The following is a 19,484-nucleotide window of genomic DNA, read 5'->3' as shown; positions in this document are numbered from 1 at the left end:
TCCTCGATACCAACGGTCACCGTCCTAATCCTAGCAACACCGATCGAAGAATGAGTGAGAGAATAGTTCCCATCCGCCAGGACAGAGACAGTGATTCAGACGAGGAAATCATCCGCATACCCAAGAGGAAGAGGGCCACGCAGTCGCCCCCAGCTGATGCTCCGGATAGAAGCGGCACCTTCAATGAAGTGACTCCTCGCGCACAAAAGCGGAAAGCTCCCAAGAAAAAGGCCCAGGGTTCAGCCTATGCACCGAAGACATACGATGATGATTCAGAGGACATGGGGGATGAGCCTGTCACTCCCGAATTTAAGCCGGCAGCGAAGAAGGGAAGAACAAGTTCCTATGGAGAGGAGTATGGAACACCAAAGGGCAATATTAATGGTGGATCTTTGAAGAAAAAGACAACCGTTGTGAAAAGAGAGAATTCACTTACGCCTCAGGGGGTCAGAGGCATGGCGGACGAAGACTATCCCCGTCTAAATTCGATCACTCACGTCAAATTCGAATCTCCTCACAAGAACAGCATTGGTCATGTCGGCTGGGATAAATCAAAATTCAAAAGGAAGAGTATAACGCACGAAGACGATGAACCCGCATTTGTACCCGACAGTGACGACGAAGACAATGACTCGGACGATTCCATTCACATTTCCCAGAATGAAAAATCAGAAGTTGTCTTTGACTTCTCTACGGAGAAGGCTAGACGCTGGACCGACGCAATCAATCTGCCGGATAATATGTTCAATGGAGCAGAGCATGATCTTTACGTTAGACTTTCGATGCGTGGCTTCGAGCCCGTTCTCCCTAGTCATTGGAAATTCGACTTCCCAACGCTCCCAGTCTCCTTATTTCCCGACCCGACACTAGGCTTCGAACCTATGCTACAGATATTTGCCTCTGAGTTCTATGGTAAGTCGTCGATTAAGTCCTCTTCTTGTCTTTGGAATAACATGCTCATACGTCTCCTAGCAATCAAGTCACTGGGCACCCTGTTCAGCCTTGGAGGGCGTGTTAGGGACTGCAAGATCTTGCGGAAGAAACCCGAACCCCTGATAAGGCATGCTATCAAAGGCTATATAAAATGGGCCATGCGCGATGCCAGAGTCTGTATTTCCAAGGATGCGATCCCTCTTCATGCTATTTACGCTCAGCGAGAGGGCATCATGGAGACCTTGAAGAGACTCGACCGACGCCTGCGTCAGCTTGTCGGACGATATCAGAATGCTCTGGGTGCATCTCCAGCAGATGGAAATGGCAATGTATCCAACGCAGATGCCAATAGTTCCTCTCGCTGGCTGTCCCATCGAAATTATCCCATTCTTATCGGATTCATCGTCTCTGGTCCCACTGTTGTCATCCTAACTCGTAATTCGGACCCGACCGCGAGCGAAAGTTCGGACAGCACCTTTATGTGTCAGTTTGATCTGGGAGAAAGAGGTCAGGATGTGTGGAACTCTCTTGCAATTGCAATCACGGTCATGCATATCCGTAGGACCATGATGCAACTAGCAGAGGATGAAGTGGCTGGGTATAGAAAGCTTATGGAGGGAGAGAAGCTGGATACAGGACCGGATATAGACCGTTGATTGCGTTGCTGCGCTATTGGTTGAATTCATAATTCTGATTTGCAACCTCTATTTATCCAGTACTTTACATACTACATATGTGAACTCGATATATATTCACCCGTTTCTTTGACTCTCACGGTTGAAATACTCAACAAAAATTGTTATTATCTTAGTTAATATATTTACCGACAAATAAGATATACTGGAGTATGTTTATTTATCAAAATTCCAACTTAATATAGAATTCCCTGTGTTCGTTGCCCAAAATGCATAGGAAGCTATACAGGTCACATGACCGGGTCCATGTTGACCGAATCCCCGCCATCTGAACCAGTCGCCATTGGATAAAAAACGACTGTCATCCCGTCGAGGTCAAGTGGCCCATCATGGATGCAGCAGATGACCGGGAAGTTAAGCTCCAGCGCGCATCTGGTGATCTCGTGAAGGAATTCTCAGACAAATTGCCATCTCTGCTTTGGAAAACCCGCGCTACCGAACAGGGGGAGGTCCGAGTCCCGCGAAGGTGGACGCACGCCGCGAAGACAGAGAGACTCGTTAGCCTTGTAAGTTGATAAAATCGCATTCCCATCACGTAAATGCCGACTGCAATGTCAGATCCGATCCTGAATTGCTAATAGTGATGCTCGCTACAGCTAGAGCCTTTTCAAGAATGGCCTCAGTTATTGGATCCACACCTCCAAACACTACTGCCCTCCTTGGTTGATGCGTTCTTAGCGTATTTGCTCAAGCATCGCGATCAATATGCTTTGAAACCAGCCAACTCGCAGCAGCAGCAGTCTGCTTACCCTCTACCAAGGGCGATTTGCCGGCTTCTTTACACATTCTGTAAGGTCCGCGGGGTCAAAGTGATCAGCCGATTCCTCAACAATGAGCCAAAATATCTTGATCCTTTGCTGCGAGCGTTCATTGAATGGGACGCGATTCGTCAAGAAGAGAACCTGGAGAGTTCTCTCGATGATAATTCGCAGAGACTCATCTGGGAAGAGCGTTATGTAATGCTGATTTGGCTCTCCCATTTGCTGCTGGCCCCTTTTGACCTGTCCTCAATGTCATCGGATGACCTTCCGGTTCCATATGATAACTTGGACCAGCTTAAACCGCTCTCACCGCAGACACCGGCTATTGCAAAGTCTATTCTCTCGGTGTCGCTGAATTATGTGAACGTTCCTGGGAAAGAGCGAGAGGCTGCTACCGCGCTTCTCGCACGTCTGGTGCTCCGCGGGGATATGCAATCCCTAGGGCTCCTGACGTATCTTACCGAATGGGCATTTTCTATCGTTGAGCCTGCGGATAGACCGGAGCCTCCGACTGTCTACACATGTATTGGAGTGCTGTCTTTTCTTGCGCGCCTCGGGGCCTCTGGCCAGGTCGAGGACTTTGCTCCGCTCATCGTACCGGTCTTCCAGAAGACCCTGCTCGTTGCACAGGGAACGTCAGACGTATCTGAGACTATCAAGTCTTCTGCCTTGGCAAGGAAGATTGTCATAAAGATTCTCCGATCGGTGACGGTGATGGCCTTGTCCCTGAGCGAAAGAGCGGACAATCCACTCTCAGATGATCAGTTCTCTTCAATCTTAGAAGAGGCGATCGATCATTTTCTGGTGGCTTTGGCTGATAAAGACACACCAGTGAGGTTTGCTGCAAGCAAGGCGTTGAGTATAATTACGCTGAAGCTTGACTCGGAAATGGCGACTGAGGTCATCGAGGCTGTCACCGGTTCGCTGGAGGAGAATATCCTGTATGAAAAGCCAGATGGTACGATAGTGACCCAGTTAGAAGCACGGATGTTTGGGACCAATAAGATGAAACGAAACCTCAGTGCAGTTGATGCTCAGCGATGGCAAGGACTGATACTTACATTGGGACATCTTCTCTTCCGTCGCGCTCCGCCCACCCATCAACTGCCTGAAGTACTCCAGCCGCTCATTTCTGGGCTTGACTTTGAGCAAAGATCATCCACTGGAAGCTCCGTGGGTACGGGCGTACGAGATGCCTCTTGCTTTGGCATATGGGCGATATCTCGAAAGTATACAACCCAGGAACTGCTGGATTTAAGACCGCAGACAATCAGCACATCTACAGCACAGGATGAAACAAACGTCCTGCAGATGCTGGCCATAGAGCTAGTATGTGCTGCCTGTGTGGATCCGTCGGGAAATATTCGGAGAGGTGCATCTGCTGCCTTGCAGGAGCTAATTGGACGCCATCCTAATACCATTTCCGAGGGAATACCACTGGTCCAAGTGGTTGATTACCACGCCGTGGCTCGTCGCTCAAGGGCAATGAATGATGTCGCAAAAGCTACCGCAGACCTGAGCCTTCATTATTGGAGCCCTCTCGTTGAATCGCTGATGCACTGGAGAGGCATTGGGTCCCCAGATGCCGAGTCTAGGAGGCAAGCAGCAAAAGCCATCGGAAATCTGAGTACACAGAACTCTTACAAATCGATCAAAATCGTGCTTCATCGACTGATCAACAAGCTTAACAATCTTCCTCACAGTGATGTCGAGGGGAGGCATGGGTGCTTGCTAGCACTTTCCGCGGCAGTTGACGCTTTCAATGCCTGTCGTATTGATTCTGAAGATAGCACTGAGGCAGAAGACGTTGTACTTCAACTGGAAGAGCTCTGGAACATGTTCAATTCCCCAGTCGGCCCTACTAAAAAGGACCTGACGCTTCAAATCTCACGTCCTGAATTGACGGCCGAAGCGTTGTCATGTTTGGTTTCTGCTCTTTCTCGCTCAGTGTCGCAAGAGACGGTGCCAAATGTTCCACGGCCGTCCACTGATCTGCTCGATAAGGCCCTGGAGACTCTTTTGCTCTGCGTTTCCCGAGGCGAAGATATTGCTATTGAGACTTCCTCTTCGTCGCTATCTGGTATATTCCCTCTTTTGGCTTCTAAAAGACAGGATGAAGTAATCCACGGCTGGTTCTCACACATTGGCGCCACTCGGAAGCTCCCAACTGGCCGCGGCCAAATCTCGGTTCTGGGTGCTATTTTCACGCACCTTGACCAAGCGAGCGAACTGAGGCAGTCGATTGTGGAGGAGTTGCTGCGATGCACCGAGAAAGATGAGTTGATTGAGAAGCGAGTAATGGCTGTGAAGAGTTTGACTTCAGGTGTTCTCCCATATCTAGGTATGCAAATCCACTGTGTTGAAAGGAAGAAGCTGACCATGAAATAGACGGGACGGATGCTGTTTCTGACCACATAATTGGCTTTTTGAATGACTATACTACTGATAGACGTGGTGATATTGGATCTCAGATTCGGCTAGAGGCTATCCAGTCGGCATGCATTATCCTTCAGAAGGACTCGAATTCTACAGCCCATGCGTTGCATGTTCAGAATATTGTCGGGTGCCTTTGTCGATTGGCAGCTGAAAAGCTCGATAAAGTCCGCCTTCAAGCCTGGCTATGCTTGCAGAGCTTCTGGGAGTCAGCAACTGAATTTCCACAACTGAAGAGGTGCGGATCGATACAGTGTAACCAAATAATGAAACTTCAATGCTGACTCAAGATAGACGATACGAGCATTTCAGCCATGTGTCTTCGCCAGATTATTTCCTGCAGCTCCTCGACCTGCAAGCAGTCGAATGGCTGCGTGTCCCAATCTTCCAGGGCATCGCAACTTCGGCCGTCGCCGGAGCGGAGGGGGTTATTCGTTCTTCGCGTTCAGCCTTGGTTCAATGGATTAACAGCCAGGAGGCCGGGAATCAGCAAGCCACAGTGGTCTCCGCTATCAAAGACCTTTTGGTTGTACTGAATGACAACCTGCAAGATGACCGCTATGCTATACCAGCTATGGAGCTGCTCGCATTTCTGCTAGATGGATACATCCTGGCAATTCCCGACAATTCGGAGCCAAGGTCAGTTCCATATTTTTACCCTTTACTAATGACCAAACAGCCATTAACACACACCTGCAGTTTCCGAAAACTGTTTGTCCTTGTCCAAAAGGCGCATTTCAAAACCTCCAATATCGCAAGACTAGAAGCAGCTACCCGAGTATATGCGTGCCTGTCTCGATTGGAGTCGTTGCGCACTGAAGCTCTGAAGAAGATGACGGGAATGCTGTTGCATCCTTTTCCAAGAGTATGTTTCAACTTTGTAGAAGGATGAGGATCACAACTGACTCTATATAGGTTCGCAGTAACATCGCGGAATATTTGTTCATGGAGACCGTGTCCGACAAGGTCAAGGATGAAGATTGGACGAGGCAGCCAAAAGAACTGAAGGGTCTTGTAGGAGGTATACGGGAGACATGGGGGTTGTAGATATAACTTTGGTGCTATTCATTGGGGAGGGATCTCCTTGAATCTTCCCTTGAGGCTTACGATTTGTCGCAGTTTGCCAGCAGTCATGCTGTGTATAGGAAGGTACACAGCATCAAATTTAACGGATTATAATATGAAAAGGGAAAAAGAAATAGAAGAACAAAAACCAATAATTGATGGGGTGATTGACTGACTACCGGCGCTTTGATAAACGGTCATAAAAAAACGCAAAAAAGAATGCATCATCCGTGAATCGAACACGGGCCTCGTCGATGGCAACGACGAATTCTACCACTAGACCAATGATGCTCGTTGCTTGTAAACTGACTTACTATTTGACATCATGAACTTAAAGCACTCCTCCGGAGCTCATCAGCATCCGCATTGAAGTCCCGCAGCTCCTTCGAGATAGTTACTTGCTCATCGATCACAACCCCGACAGTCGCAAATCATGGCGGCCGTATCAACGTCCACGGGAGCTATCCCGCCCAATAACACGTGAGTCTAGCTTCCTCGCTCTCTTCTCTCTCTACACAGTATCCCTCAAGCTAACTGCCCTCTTCCGACAGAGTTTATGTACGTTCCACCGCCAACCTCCGCGAAAGATCCTACTCCCAGACTGCGCCATGAGTCCTCACTAACCATGACCCGCCGATATCTAGGTCCGTAACCTGGAAGAGAGAATCAAAGTCGACCAGCTGAAGGTCGCTCTGGACGAGATCTTCTCGGAATATGGCAACATCATCGAGATCGTCGCGAAGACCAACCTGAAGGCCAAGGGCCAGGCGTTCATTGTGTTCGACGACGTGGAATCCGCCACCCGCGCTATTGACGAAATCAACGGCTTCGATCTCTTCGACAAGCCTATGGTTCTGGACTATGCGAAGACGAGGAGCGATGCCACCGTGTTGCAGGAAGGCGGGAATGAGGAGCTTGAGGTTCACAAGAGGAGGCGGCTAGCTGAGAAGGGTGCGCTTTTCTTTTCTTTCATTTTCTTTCCGTCTCATTCTCATGAATTACGGGGTTTCTGCTGGTCTCTCGAGCCCAGAAACCTCGGGATCATCCCCCAAACTACCGGCGTGAACGTATTTGCTAACAGCGATCCCACCCCAGAGCGCAAACAAGCCCACGAAGCTCTCGAGGCCCAAAAGAAACTCAAACGACCCCCCGGCGCTCCCGATTCCACGCGCCCCGCCAAAACCGCCAAAGGAGCCGGTCTCAAGCCCACCAGCGGGGCCGCCACGGCCGTCATCCCCGACGAGTACCTGCCTCCCAACAAGATTCTGTTCCTGCGGGACCTGCCCGACACCGCGGACCAGGACAGCCTTACGGCCGTGTTTGGTCGGTTCGAAGGATTCCAGGAAGTCCGACTGGTGCCGGGTCGCAAGGGGATTGCGTTCGTCGAGTACGAGAGCGAGTCTGGCGCGATCAGCGCGAAGGAGGCCACATCGGGTATGCCTATGGGCGAGAATGGCAAGCCTATTCGCGTGACGTACCAGAGACAGTAGCGGAGTGTCTGGAGAGGGTTGCGGAGGACCCGAGGAACTACCTATTTTATGGCGTTGGGGTGGGGTTTATTCTTTCCATGCTCTCTGGAATCTCGATTAGAATTTGCAGAGAAATGTACGAATTGTTTGTCATTGGGGGTGTAATCGCGCTGCCTCTTTCCTATTGTTTGTATCTTAGCTCGGATTTGGTATGAGCGAGAAGAGTTGAAGAAAAGAAATAGCTTCTGAATGATATCAAAAAGCAAAAAAGACAGCTACATGCTAGAAAACGAGTATACTAGTTACATGAAACGGTATAGGAAATAACAATGTGCGACGAAAGGAAATTAGCCGTTAGAAAATGACATCTGCGTCTTCCGACTCCCCAAGAACGTCCGGGGCGTCGGGCGTCTCGTCCTTTTCAGGTTTGCCCTCTGTTAGCTGCTTCGCTGCTTCTCTCTCGCGGGCAGCCATGATCTCGGCGTCCGCAGCAGCATTGTCGCGCTGTTTCTTGCCCGAAACCTTCTTGAGTCGATAGAACTCTTCTCTGTCGAGTTCGTCAAGTTCGGAGTTGATGTCTGGAAATGCGTTAACCGGGTAATGAGCATGAAGTAGCCGGGGGTATACCCACATTTGATGGTGTTTTCTGTACGGGGAATAATAACATGCTCACTAGATAGGGTTAGCTGATGGGCACTAGACTCTCGGAAAGAATGTCTTACATGGCGTTGACTATGATTGAGGTTAGTAGATGAGCAAGAATTCATAGACATGGCCGAGTACTTACCTCTTCGGTTAACCACCTTGATCACCTCATCCAGAATGACGAATGCGGTCTAATCAACACCAATTAGCCAAGTGTATAGCACATAGCACTGTGAACAATAGCCTCCGTACCTGTAGACTCGCAAGCTCAACCAACGTCTCCACCGCCCTAGCATAGGTCTCCCGACATCGCTGCACCTGCTGACCTCCTTTTCCAAGACCGGTGAGACCGAAGTCGTTGATGGATTCCTCCGTGTGGCTCTCGAAATGAGGTAATAGGACACCGGACACGTTCTCTTGCTTGGTCCGGACTCTGAATCGGGCCTGCTTCGCGGACTCTTGAATCTGGTATCCGATATCGCCTCCGACAGCGTAGCTCACTTCCGCCAGGGAGAAGGCGGCAATCTGCATCACCCGACCCATCTTCTGTTTGGCTTCATCAATACGGCGAGTGATCTCTAGCTTCCCACGTCAGTGTCGGGGTAATGCGGGGGGACGTTCGATCCAGGAGGTATCATACCGCGGAATCGCCTGTAGTAAACACATGATTAGCAGACCGATCTTTCATACAGTAGCTTGGGTAGTCGGAGACTTACTTTGTCAATGCCTCACTCTTTCTCTTCAACAAGCTGTGGCCGATTTCAGCGCCCTTCAGCTTACCCTTCATCAACCCCAGCGACTGACGAGTCGGGAAGACTGGCTCACGGCCCTTAGCAACCACGCGGAGATTAGTACAGGTCTTGAGGGGACAGCAGAAATGCAGCAGAGAGGGCCAGCATACCACGGCACCCGACATGACTGATAGACGAAGACGAGACGCTCAAGTGGGATGTAGAGGCCACGGAGAGCGAAGCGACTGGGCGGACATGACGATGCGGCGCGACGATGGCGGACGCACGGGGCAGGCGGTGGCCCGCAGTCCGCCTGACAACCCGTCACGTGCGGCACGACTTCATCTCAGAGTCCTTCGGCGGGTCTTCTTCTCGCCCAGCGCGAAACGAAAAGAAAGGCCTCCAGCTCCCCCCGTTCATGCGGTACACCCTCTCTATCCGACTTCGTGTTCACCGTGTGAGCTGATCCCGCTCGACTGAGTGGCGAAATGCCGGGGACACTCTTGCCCCCGAGATCCCACCGGCAACACGCACAGATGGACCGAACGACGGCCTCTGGGCCGGATCTTTATCTGATCGTAAGTGGTTAGGCAATTGCATTGCGAGGCGGCGCGGGCTAATGGTGTGATGTGATTACAGGCCGATCAGGACACGGTTTATGAACAAGATTTGCTTCGCGATCCGGGCAACGTCAAGCCATGGCTTGCTTATGTCGAGTACAAGCGGCAACATGGCACGCTCTATGAGCAGGCTTTTGTGAGTATCCTCGAGGCGCATTGTCTCACTTGGACGTTTGACTGATCTTGCATTTTCTATCTAGGTAATGGAGCGCGCGTGCAAGCAGCTCCCCAGGTCTTACAAATTATGGAAAATGGTATTTTCTATTCATTTTCTTTATTTTTCCCTTGTCGATTGTTGTCGTCGCGTTCATATGCTGACCTTTGCAGTATCTGGAATTCCGGACGAACCATCTGCGAAGCCGGAACCCGACTGTCTACCGGGCCGAATTTTCGAAAGTCAACGCGCTCTTCGAACGCGCCCTAATCCTCCTCAACAAGATGCCGCGGATATGGGAGATGTATCTCTCTTTCTTGCTGCAGCAGCCACTTGTGACGCAGACCCGGCGGACTTTCGACCGTGCTTTGCGCGCCCTCCCAATCACCCAACACAACCGCATTTGGAGACTCTACAAGCCATTCGCTCGGTCTGCTTCCGGCCCAACCGCCGTGAAGATCTGGTCTCGCTATATGCAAATCCATCCCGAAAACGCCGAGGAATATATCGAGTTACTGGTCGAGATGGGCCAGTACACGGAAGCTGTGAAGCGGTATATGGAGATCCTGGACAACCCGCGATTCCAATCGAAGGAAGGAAAGAGCAATTTCCAGTTGTGGACAGAGATGGTAGACCTGTTGGTGTCGAAAGCTAAGCAGATCGAAACCGGTCTACACGTTGGGATCGATGTGGATGCCATTCTGCGCAGCGGAATCGAACGGTTTGCTGACCAACGCGGTAAATTGTGGGCTGGATTGGCGACATACTGGATCACCAAGGGAAATTTCGAGAAAGCGAGAGATGTCTTCGAAGAGGGTATTGTCACCGTTATGACCGTTCGGGATTTCACGTTGATATTCGACTCTTATGTTGAATTTGAAGAGTCGATCATCGGGAGCCTAATGGAATCTGCAGCGACTCGGGCTGACAGCGGTCAGTCCGACGAAGATGCGGATTTTGATCTCGATTTGCGGATGCTTCGATTCGAACAACTGATGGACCGACGGCCGTTCCTTGTTAACGACGTGCTCCTGAGACAGAACCCCAACAATGTCATTGAATGGGAAAAGAGGGTTGCTTTGTGGGGCGATAACAAACACGAGATCGTCCAAACCTACACGGCAGCCATTGCGGCCATTAACCCCAAAAAGGCTCATGGCAAATTCTCCGAGCTCTGGGTCAATTACGCTAAGTTTTACGAGTCTGGCAGCGACCTAGATACGGCCCGAATCATTTTTGAAAAGGCCGTCAAGGTGCCCTTCAAATCCGTCGCCGAGCTTGCAGAGTTGTGGTGTGAGTGGGCGGAAATGGAACTTCGCGGCGAGAACTTCGACAAGGCCGTCGAGGTTATGGCGAAGGCAACGCAAGCGCCGAAGAAATCCACCGTCGACTACTTTGACGAAGCGCTATCGCCTCAGCAACGAGTTCACAAGAGCTGGAAACTATGGAGCTTCTATGTCGACCTTGTGGAGAGTGTTGCTTCGCTGGAAGAGACCAAGCAAGTGTATGAGAGGATCTTCGAGCTGCGCATCGCCACCCCTCAGACGGTCGTCAACTACGCCAACCTTCTCGAGGAGAACAAGTATTTCGAAGATTCCTTCAAGGTCTACGAACGAGGATTGGACCTGTTCAGTTACCCCGTTGCGTTCGAACTCTGGAACCTGTATTTGACCAAGGCAGTCGACCGCAAGATTGGAATCGAGAGACTGAGGGATCTGTTCGAACAGGCCCTGGATGGATGTCCCCCGAAGTTCGCCAAGCCTCTTTACCTGATGTACGGCAACCTGGAAGAGGAACGGGGATTGGCCCGACACGCCATGAGAATCTACGAGCGTGCCACGCGTGCGGTGTCCGACGAAGACCGATTCGAGATGTTCGAGTTCTACATCACGAAGTCGGCCTCGAACTTCGGATTGACTTCCACGAGACCTATCTACGAGCGTGCTATTGCGGCTCTGCCCGACCAGGAAGCCAAGGAGATGTGTCTCAAGTTCGCTGAGATGGAACGGAGACTGGGCGAAATCGACCGCGCCCGTGCCATTTACGGCCACGCCTCCCAATTCTGCGATCCTCGCACCAACGCCGGTTTCTGGCAGAAATGGGAAGCGTTTGAAGTGCAACACGGAAACGAGGACACTTTCAAGGAGATGCTTCGTATCAAGCGAAGCGTTCAAGCACAGTACAAGTATGTTGATTCTACCTTCCCCAAGACAAACACAACGTTGATAGCTAACCACTCTGGAACAACAGCACGGATGTCAACTTCATCGCCTCGCAAGCGATCGCCCGTGGCCAACAACAGCCGCAAGATGGCGACCAAGCCACCGAAGAAGGGCAGGATGGCGGCGAGGGTGCGGCCGAGCGTGCAGACGCTATGGCAGCCCTGGAACGACAAGCCCGTGCCCCCGTGGGCTTCGTCGCCGCCAGTACTGGGCCCGAAGGTGGCAATCGGCCTCCTCCCGCTGGTCAAGAAAAACCGGCTGCTCCGGTCAACCCTGATGCCATTGACCTCGACGATGATATGGATGCCGAATAGAAGACAGAAAAGGAGGAATGCAGTTATCTTTTATACTCTCTCTCTTCTCTTTGCCTTATCATTACTTCCCTCCTCTCATCCATCGAGACTCGTCTCCGCTTTGGTTCTCTCCTCCCTCTCCCATCCTCACTCTTATTTGGCTTAGTCGCATCGGACCTCACCAATAACGCATGAAATGTCACACTCCTTTCGCTTATTCCTTCTCATTCTTCTGTAACACATATCGATCTATCTGACCTGCCAGTTTTGTGAATTTGTTTTATGCCATTCCATCTAGGCTCTCTCTCGCCTGTTCTGAGACCCCATCATTGGCATTGAATAGTTGTCTTTCCTGTACCACCTTTGCTTTATCATTTCCTTTCTTTTCTTTTCTTTTCTTTTCTTTTCTTTTCTTTTCTTTTCTTTTTTTTTTTTTTCTGTCCTGTTTGCTACCTGGTTCTTTTTTTACAATCCAAACCAGTCGGATTGGCGATGTGATCTATTGTGATACCTGACAATTCACATTCTGTATAAATGAACGTCACATTTACAGTCAGTCAGTTGGTGTTTGTTATGCATTAGTTATGCGCCCTATCGTAAGCGAACAATTAAAGTTGAAGTCGATGATGGTTGGATAGATATTGTAGTATTGTTACACTCCACGGTTACACGACAATATGTAAATGTTTGCTGAAGAATAGTGGGTGGGTTGGACGGTTGATGTCAGTATATCACAAGTAGTAAACAATGCTGCCCACAAGTGAGGAGAAAGAACGAACAAGGGTGGCTAGCACCAGACCAATCGGAAATCTAACTTGACTGAGACATGTGTAAACAGAGCGATAAAGAAAAACATTGACTACATCCGCTAGTTGTATCCGACAGAAGCAACAAGCAATGGAAAGAAACAAAAGCATCATTATATTTACATGTTATGTATAATTGGTTGCAAAAGACACCAGATTACCAACGCTATAAATGCCCGACGGGTAGATGTAAAAGAGAAGATGGTCTAGAAGGAGGGTTACTCTGGTTTTCAGGATTCGCTTGGCTGCTCTCCAGTCTTTTCGTCTCCTGCTTCAGCTTCGGCTTCAGCTTCAGGAGCAGGGGCTGGAGGGTCGGCAGGGGTCTGGTCTTGCTTGGGTTTCTCGTCGTTGGAAGGCTCGGTGGCTGATGATGGGGCGGGGGACGCGACGGCAGAAACCGGCGACTTTTCGGCTGAGACGTCGGGGAAGATCTCTTTGAATAAGTCAGGCAGGAATCTGTCCAGGCGCTTCTTGGTTTCGGTCCAGATCGCTTCTTTGGTGGCGTCTTGAGTGGGCGGCACCAAGTATCCCCCGTCGGCCATAACCAGTAGAATGTTCTTGAGGCTCTCCGGGATTGCTTCCTCCTGCAGAAGTAGTTAGCATTGGAAAGCCTTGCACTCGACCGACTGATAAGCAAATTGATATCAAGGGTACAACATACCAAACTGTCGCCTTGGCCACTGTTGATCATCCGATCCAGGATATCCAGAATCTTGAGCCAGAGTTCCAGCATAGCGTCTTGGTTCGGAAGCTGATCAAGATAACGCAGAAAGATCTTACAGACCAAAATTGCTGCCTGAACGCGGGTCTCACTCATTCCGACAGGATCCGAATGATAAACTTCAGGTTTCAGTAGTCGGAGCACGAGTGGGAACAGCACTTGATCGAAGATGGCAGTCCACTCCTTGCTGTCGGTGGAATTCATCTCGACAGAGAGAAGCGAGCGCTGCAAGGTTGAAATGGCATTGTGCCGGATATCTCGGCAGGGATTGATGCATTGAGCAGTCAATGAAAGGAAAATAGGAGACCAATAGGCCGACCAGGCTGAAGTTGAAGCATCAGCTAGATATTCGGTATTTGAGAGCCGAGGCAACTTGCACGAACCTTCATTGTCTTCAAGATGCGACTGCTTGATCAAAGTTGGCACTCGTCCGGTGAGCTGATAGACGAGACTGATCGCCTTCAATGCTCGGGAAACCACTTCATTCTCACTATTCCGAATTCTGGTTAATTGATCATGATAAGACTAGACGAATTCGAATGCAGAGGAGCATACCTTGATCTAGGTTGCTTGACACCTTTAGAGCGCCGGGAGACCGCGTCCTTTTGCCTTTCGTCAATGGACCCGATACTGCCGGCACTGATGAAGTCATTTGCCAGAGCAACGGCTGACTCGTAATTGTCGGCGGTGATGATAGGCGGCGAAGAGTCAATAACGTGCTGGAGGAGTTCGAACACCAACGGACCGGCTTCCTTGTGCTGGTGTAGTCTTTGCAAGATTGACCAGAAATCAGGGGAAATGGTGATCTCATTGCGCAAAAGACCCCCGTGGGAGATGCAGCGGGTGAGTCCCTTGACGGTGGGGATGGCAACGCTTTCCAATATATCTTGATCGAATCCAGAGATGCCGTGTAGAACAACAGGCACTCGCATGAATGAATGATCCTAGCAGATAGTCAGCAAGCTTGGATCACGACCGAGGGGATTATGGTTATCCATACATGGCTGAGTCGCAGCAGGTTCAGCAAATAATAAACGATTCGCGACAAGGCCAGCGAATGCAGGTTTCGAGCATCCCGAATAAACGCTTGCAGGGAAGTCAAGAGCCGCTCGCCCAGGGTCTTCAATGTTTCCTCGTCGCGAAGGGTGATGATGGTCGCCAGCTCCAAAAGATACATCATGCCAGGATCGTACTTCGACTGGCTTGCATCAGTTTTACCATTTGCCCTCGACGAGGCAGACGGTCTCTCGGGCTTCACGACAATGACTGCCGGCGCAGATTCTTCGGGCAACTGGGCCAATAGCGATTCCACCACTAGCGAAACGGATTCCAGGGGAAGGGACCTAGCAATGTTATTTGAGTTCCGATGAATGGGTACGGGGGTAGTTAGCGATAAACTTACTTGATATTGGTCAAGATATCGCTGATGGAACAAGCGGTAACGCAGTCCACGGTGCACAAAGTGTTGTCAAGTTCCTCGTCGGATGGCTCCGGAGGATCATCCGCCGCATAACTGGATAGATAAGACGTGAAGGCAGACAGTAATCCCGTCTCGTTTCCACGCCCATCACGGTCCACAACTTGCGACGGCAAGTGCAACGGAATAGGGGGTATCTCAAGCTCGGAGTTCAAGCTGGTATCAAAGGGAGGAGTGAGGGAATTGATGAAGAGATTGTTGAGGATGCGGATGATATGTGTCCAGCTCTTTTGAACGGCAGACTCGTTGCCTGCCAAAACTCGGAAGAGAACCACCGTGGCCAGTTGCGCTCTGAAATCCCTGCCGAATTTCACGGCAAGCTCACTGACCATAACGCTCTTCTTTCCAGCCTGCACTTCCGTGTTGAGGGCAGTGCTGGGAGGAGTATCGGTGGCAAGTGTGCTAATGGAAGCTAGGGAGAAGAGAATTCGGTCAAAAGCTTCCGTCAGCCTGTACCGGGCAGCGATTTGAGCGCACTGGTCGAATCCCTGGACCACCCGAGAGTAAACCGCATCATCCGAGGCGGACATAAAGACATACGAGAGGGTTGAGATCACTGGTCGCCAAGTGGCTTCAAACATCTCGGCATCGTAGATGTTAGTCTCACCCACCACCAGCTCGCCGGCCGAGGAGGACTTCAACAATAGCTCTCGCCAAGCGAAGTCGAAAGCATGCTTGTTGTCGTGCTCATCCGGCAGAATGATCTCGTTCTGCTTAATAGAGTCGTAGATCTCCTGTAGGAACTCTGGCGCAAAATCCTGTCCCGCGTTTACACCCCGGAGGTTTCGGGCGAAGTCATTACAGGACATGCGGTTCTGGGATTTGATATTAGGGTTGTACAGCTCCGTGTTGAGCATGATAATGCCGTATGTTAGCACGAACAGAGAATCTTTGTCAGCGACGCCGGGAGGATGCGCCTTTTCGATGAATTTGTCCGTGAACGTCGTGACAATGCGCTCAATGAGCGGAGACTCGCCAGGCAACCGGAAGGCCCCGAGAAGATCGCGAAGAGCATCGACCACAGTCTTCCCCGAAAAGTCAAAAAGATCGACGAAGGCGTCCAGGAGCGCTTCGTTGGATCGCTTGGAGATGAACTCGCCCAGAACTTTCTTGGACAGCCGGGTGGTTCCTTTCAGGAATTTGGCAACCAGAACAGGATCGTCGGGGTTTTCGATGATACCGTGAGAGGCCAGGTAGGCGATACCGGCCTTCGGATCCTCGTTGAACTTTTGTGCGCCGGTGATAATGAGTTTCTTGGTTTTGCGCTGGTTCTTCAAATCCTCCCGCGCAGGAAAGCCCGCCTGCAAAGGCTCGTCTTCCATTCTATCGTACACAAACTGGATGTAGCCAAGCAGAGCGTCCAAGCATAGCGGAGGCACGTTGGTCGTACTCCAGGTGGCGGAATCAGGGAAGGCGCTGCGCGAGAGAAGTCCGATCAAGTCCTCACATAGGTCTGCACGGTCCACATCGCAATCATAGTTGATAAACAGCTCTACCATGAAACTCGGAATCCGCGCCAGCACGCCGATACTTTCGACCATGGCTTCTCGCGTTTCCGGTTTCCGGGAACCTCCTTCCAGCCCCAACTTCTGCCGATCTTTCACGGGAACGGGCGTGGATCTGCCACTATTGGACTGGGACGGAGGGGGCTTCACTAACTTGGGCGCCTGTGGCACCCCGTCGTAAAGGGCCGGGTTGATACCGGGTTCCTTGGGTATTTCTACCCGCGGATGAAGGCAAGCGACCAGATACGACAGGTACAGCTCCTGCTGGAGCTTGAGCGCGGAGCGACAAGTTAGCAGCAGAGTGCCTGCGACTCTCAGTGATTCCGTCAGGATAGACATGTTCTCCGATCGGACCAATTGAAACAGGTGGCGGCAGAGGTCGTTTTGGGCCAACGAAGCCAGGCTGGGGTGTCTGCCAATATCCGGCCCCGCAACCTCTAGCGCCACGTCGATGATTCTCAACGCCATAACCCTCATTGGGTCGGTGTGCTGCCGGTTGTGTGGATCCAGAAGGTCAATCAGCACGCGAAAGAGTTCCCGGATCGAAGCCAGAGAGTAGGGCGCGGCGTCGTCCCCAGCGTCGTCCTGCGGATTGGGGGGAGCAGCGACGGCACTGCCGTTGGGGGTTTGTTCCGGGGACTCTTCCCTACTACCGCGGTCTCGCTCCGGGACGGCAGTGTCCGACCCCATGGCGGAGGGATGTTGCGAGGTCACGGTGTCTCCGTCGACCGAAGGGTCCATCTTGAAATTGGTCGGCTTATCGCCTCCTGCAATCGAAAGCGCGGGGACCTCCTCGGAGGGCTCTGCAATCTCGAGGTGGGACAAGCGCATGAAAATCACCTGGCACATGTTGACCATGGCCATTTCGGCCGACCTCCTCAGGACTTCCGACAGACGGACCTGACAGCACATGCTTAACCCGGTTTCCATCATTTCACACACGCTCTCATCGCCAAGCAAATCCCCCTCCGGGCGAGACAGGACGCCTTCCATCAACTTCAGAATCCTCAACAGGACGATTTCATCGGCGGCGGAGTCACTGGCTTCAAATCGGCAGTGGGTGATGGCGGCGGAAAGGAGTTGCATGGCCATGGACAGTCGAGGGGAGTCCCGGCCGATGATGTTATATGAGAAGATTTTGGTCAGGGCCACCAAGGCCAGCGAGGTGATGGCGGCGGAGGTGGACGAGGAGCGGACGACCTGGAGGAACGGATGGAGGAGAGCGGGAGCATCGAACGTGCGGATGTCTTTGCAGCCTTTCAGATCACTCCGTAGTCGCGTGAAGGCCGAGATGAGGGGGTTGTCCTGCATGCTCTTGCCTTTCTTCCCCCTCAGGCCCCATCGATTGGCCAGAGCATGATCGTCGTCGATGGCGGGGGTTCGGGATGCGGAACGAGACGTCGACGAGCCATTGCGGGGACTCGGAGGAGCGGAGGTATCACGATCGTAGACGCGGGAGACGGTGGTTCCGCCCAGGATGGCAGAGACGGAGGAGTGAGCCCAGCGGGCATGCTTGCGCATAGCCGACGTGACGGTGATACATTCTGTAGTCACCAAAGCGACGGGATCGACGGCGATAGGAAGGGAGGCGGACGACATGACGGGAGAAGGAATTGAATGAGAGCGAGAGACCAGGGGAGGGGATGGGGGAGGGGAAAGAGAGAAAGCCCGACAACGGAGCCAGATCAGATCATGGCCCTTGACGTAAAGACGACGGGGAGAGTCGAAGCGCAGCAACGAGCGAGAGCGAGAAACGAAGCAGAGGAAAGGAAGAAGAAGCGCGAGAACAACAGCTGTTCTGCTGCCCCGATCCGGCCTAGTTGGTCCGGGGGCTGACTCAGCGGCGCCAAGTCCCGCGGCGGTACCTCCACGCGGCCATTTGGCGGGCGCCGGTACCTGCCAGTGACTTGCCCATTGCCAGGCTCGTGCGGTCGCACGTTTAGAGAATAACAATGGAAATCACCAAGCAGAGATGAGCAGCTCCCAAGCTCTGTGATTCTATGATTCTATTCCTACAGACAGGCATGAGTGGTCCAACCGGCAGGGATGCAGCAACGTCACCTGATCCCGTGGTGATAGATGTACTCCGTACTTCGGGCTGGGATCAATCAAGTCAACAACCACCCAACCATTCGGGGCTCACGTTGGGATCGGTCATTGTTCCATGGACCCTTCGGTCTGGTAGATGGGAGGTCAAACGAGAATCTAACTGGCAGTCTGGGTCGGGTTCGGGATCTCCAGACTGCATCCATGGTTCCGGCGGTTGGATTGTTGTGATGGAAGTAGAGCTACTTGAGCCCGGAGTACCTGTACGTCGACCGTGCCGCGGGCAGGTACATCGGGAGAAAGTACCGTCCATCAGAGCCTGTAACTCGGGGATTAACTATGATGATGATCACTAGAATTGGCACCCCGTAGAATGATTAGAATTAGACTAGGCAGATAGACGGGCGTCGAAAGGAATCCCCCCACTTGGTTGCCCCCTCGTCGGCCTGCATGGACTTCCTGTGGCTAATCGCCTCGACTGGATGCAAATCATCTGCAGTCATCCCATCCTTCTTTCACCACAACAACCATCCCGACCACCACAACAATACCCAACCATCGCCTGCGTCCCCACTCGCGCTGTCCTTCGTCTGGCTCCGAACAACTCATCCATGCTCCAGTGATTTGCCCTCCCGGGTTTCCCCCCCCCAAGGGTTCCTCAACGCGTCCCTCTCTCGCTCTGCTCGGCTGCTCCTCGCTCTCCGCCATCATCGCTCTGGACTCTTCCCATGGAGGGGAATCCTGTTCTTCCTCCGTCGACTGCATGAGGACCGTCTCTCGCTATTTTTATTTTCCTCTGAGCCTCGGTCATTTTCCTGATCCCTGCTCCTGATGAGTATTATGCCTTTGGCGCAGTCGTTCCCTCGTGTCTCTTTCTAGAGTATCAGTGGCCTTTGCGTGTGCAACTT

The 19,484-nt window shown here is 51.8% G+C and overlaps 5 protein-coding genes and 1 non-coding gene across 6 annotated transcripts; 3 read left to right on the top strand and 3 right to left on the bottom strand.

The window, feature by feature from the left end:
* Positions 1 to 384: 384 nt before the first annotated feature.
* On the top strand, positions 385 to 1,589 carry P170DRAFT_413116 (uncharacterized protein; the record flags this gene model as incomplete). Its single annotated transcript, XM_024846957.1, has 3 exons — positions 385 to 912; positions 973 to 1,233; positions 1,276 to 1,589. The coding sequence occupies exons 1-3, from the start codon at positions 456 to 458 to the stop codon at positions 1,587 to 1,589; spliced, it is 1,032 nt and encodes a 343-aa protein (XP_024702591.1). The 5' UTR covers positions 385 to 455.
* A 353-nt stretch (positions 1,590 to 1,942) lies between these two features.
* Positions 1,943 to 7,627, top strand: P170DRAFT_511917 (uncharacterized protein). The gene is made up of 10 exons (XM_024854936.1): positions 1,943 to 2,134; positions 2,225 to 4,730; positions 4,778 to 5,060; positions 5,117 to 5,461; positions 5,522 to 5,687; positions 5,738 to 5,836; positions 6,312 to 6,367; positions 6,439 to 6,445; positions 6,532 to 6,838; positions 6,983 to 7,627. Exons 1-10 carry the CDS (start codon positions 1,958 to 1,960, stop codon positions 7,375 to 7,377), a joined length of 4,341 nt encoding a protein of 1,446 aa, XP_024702590.1. The 5' UTR covers positions 1,943 to 1,957; the 3' UTR covers positions 7,378 to 7,627.
* On the bottom strand, positions 6,108 to 6,178 carry P170DRAFT_t146. Its single transcript has one exon. It is a non-coding gene; the product is annotated as a tRNA-Gly (tRNA).
* Positions 7,529 to 9,162, bottom strand: P170DRAFT_388734 (H(+)-transporting V1 sector ATPase subunit D). The gene is made up of 8 exons (XM_024845850.1): positions 8,903 to 9,162; positions 8,718 to 8,830; positions 8,642 to 8,652; positions 8,254 to 8,579; positions 8,144 to 8,192; positions 8,079 to 8,088; positions 7,988 to 8,028; positions 7,529 to 7,934 (listed from the first exon to the last, which is right to left on the bottom strand). Exons 1-8 carry the CDS (start codon positions 8,915 to 8,917, stop codon positions 7,711 to 7,713), a joined length of 789 nt encoding a protein of 262 aa, XP_024702589.1. The 5' UTR covers positions 8,918 to 9,162; the 3' UTR covers positions 7,529 to 7,710.
* Positions 9,123 to 12,468, top strand: P170DRAFT_457622 (mRNA splicing protein SYF1). The gene is made up of 5 exons (XM_024851728.1): positions 9,123 to 9,310; positions 9,372 to 9,488; positions 9,553 to 9,606; positions 9,680 to 11,691; positions 11,757 to 12,468. The coding sequence occupies exons 1-5, from the start codon at positions 9,221 to 9,223 to the stop codon at positions 12,040 to 12,042; spliced, it is 2,559 nt and encodes an 852-aa protein (XP_024702588.1). The 5' UTR covers positions 9,123 to 9,220; the 3' UTR covers positions 12,043 to 12,468.
* Positions 12,469 to 12,771: 303 nt separating this feature from the next.
* On the bottom strand, positions 12,772 to 18,261 carry P170DRAFT_388728 (Sec7-domain-containing protein). Its single transcript, XM_024845849.1, has 6 exons — positions 14,951 to 18,261; positions 14,549 to 14,891; positions 14,104 to 14,492; positions 13,932 to 14,038; positions 13,489 to 13,871; positions 12,772 to 13,411 (listed from the first exon to the last, which is right to left on the bottom strand). The coding sequence occupies exons 1-6, from the start codon at positions 18,127 to 18,129 to the stop codon at positions 13,058 to 13,060; spliced, it is 4,755 nt and encodes a 1,584-aa protein (XP_024702587.1). The 5' UTR covers positions 18,130 to 18,261; the 3' UTR covers positions 12,772 to 13,057.
* Positions 18,262 to 19,484: the final 1,223 nt, after the last annotated feature.

The sequence above is a fragment of the Aspergillus steynii genome (genome assembly GCF_002849105.1).
Source record: "Aspergillus steynii IBT 23096 chromosome Unknown P170scaffold_6, whole genome shotgun sequence".
NCBI classification, from domain to species: Eukaryota; Fungi; Ascomycota; class Eurotiomycetes; order Eurotiales; family Aspergillaceae; genus Aspergillus; species Aspergillus steynii.
Note: the sequence above shows the minus strand (reverse complement) of the source record. Positions and strands in the feature narration are given on the sequence as shown.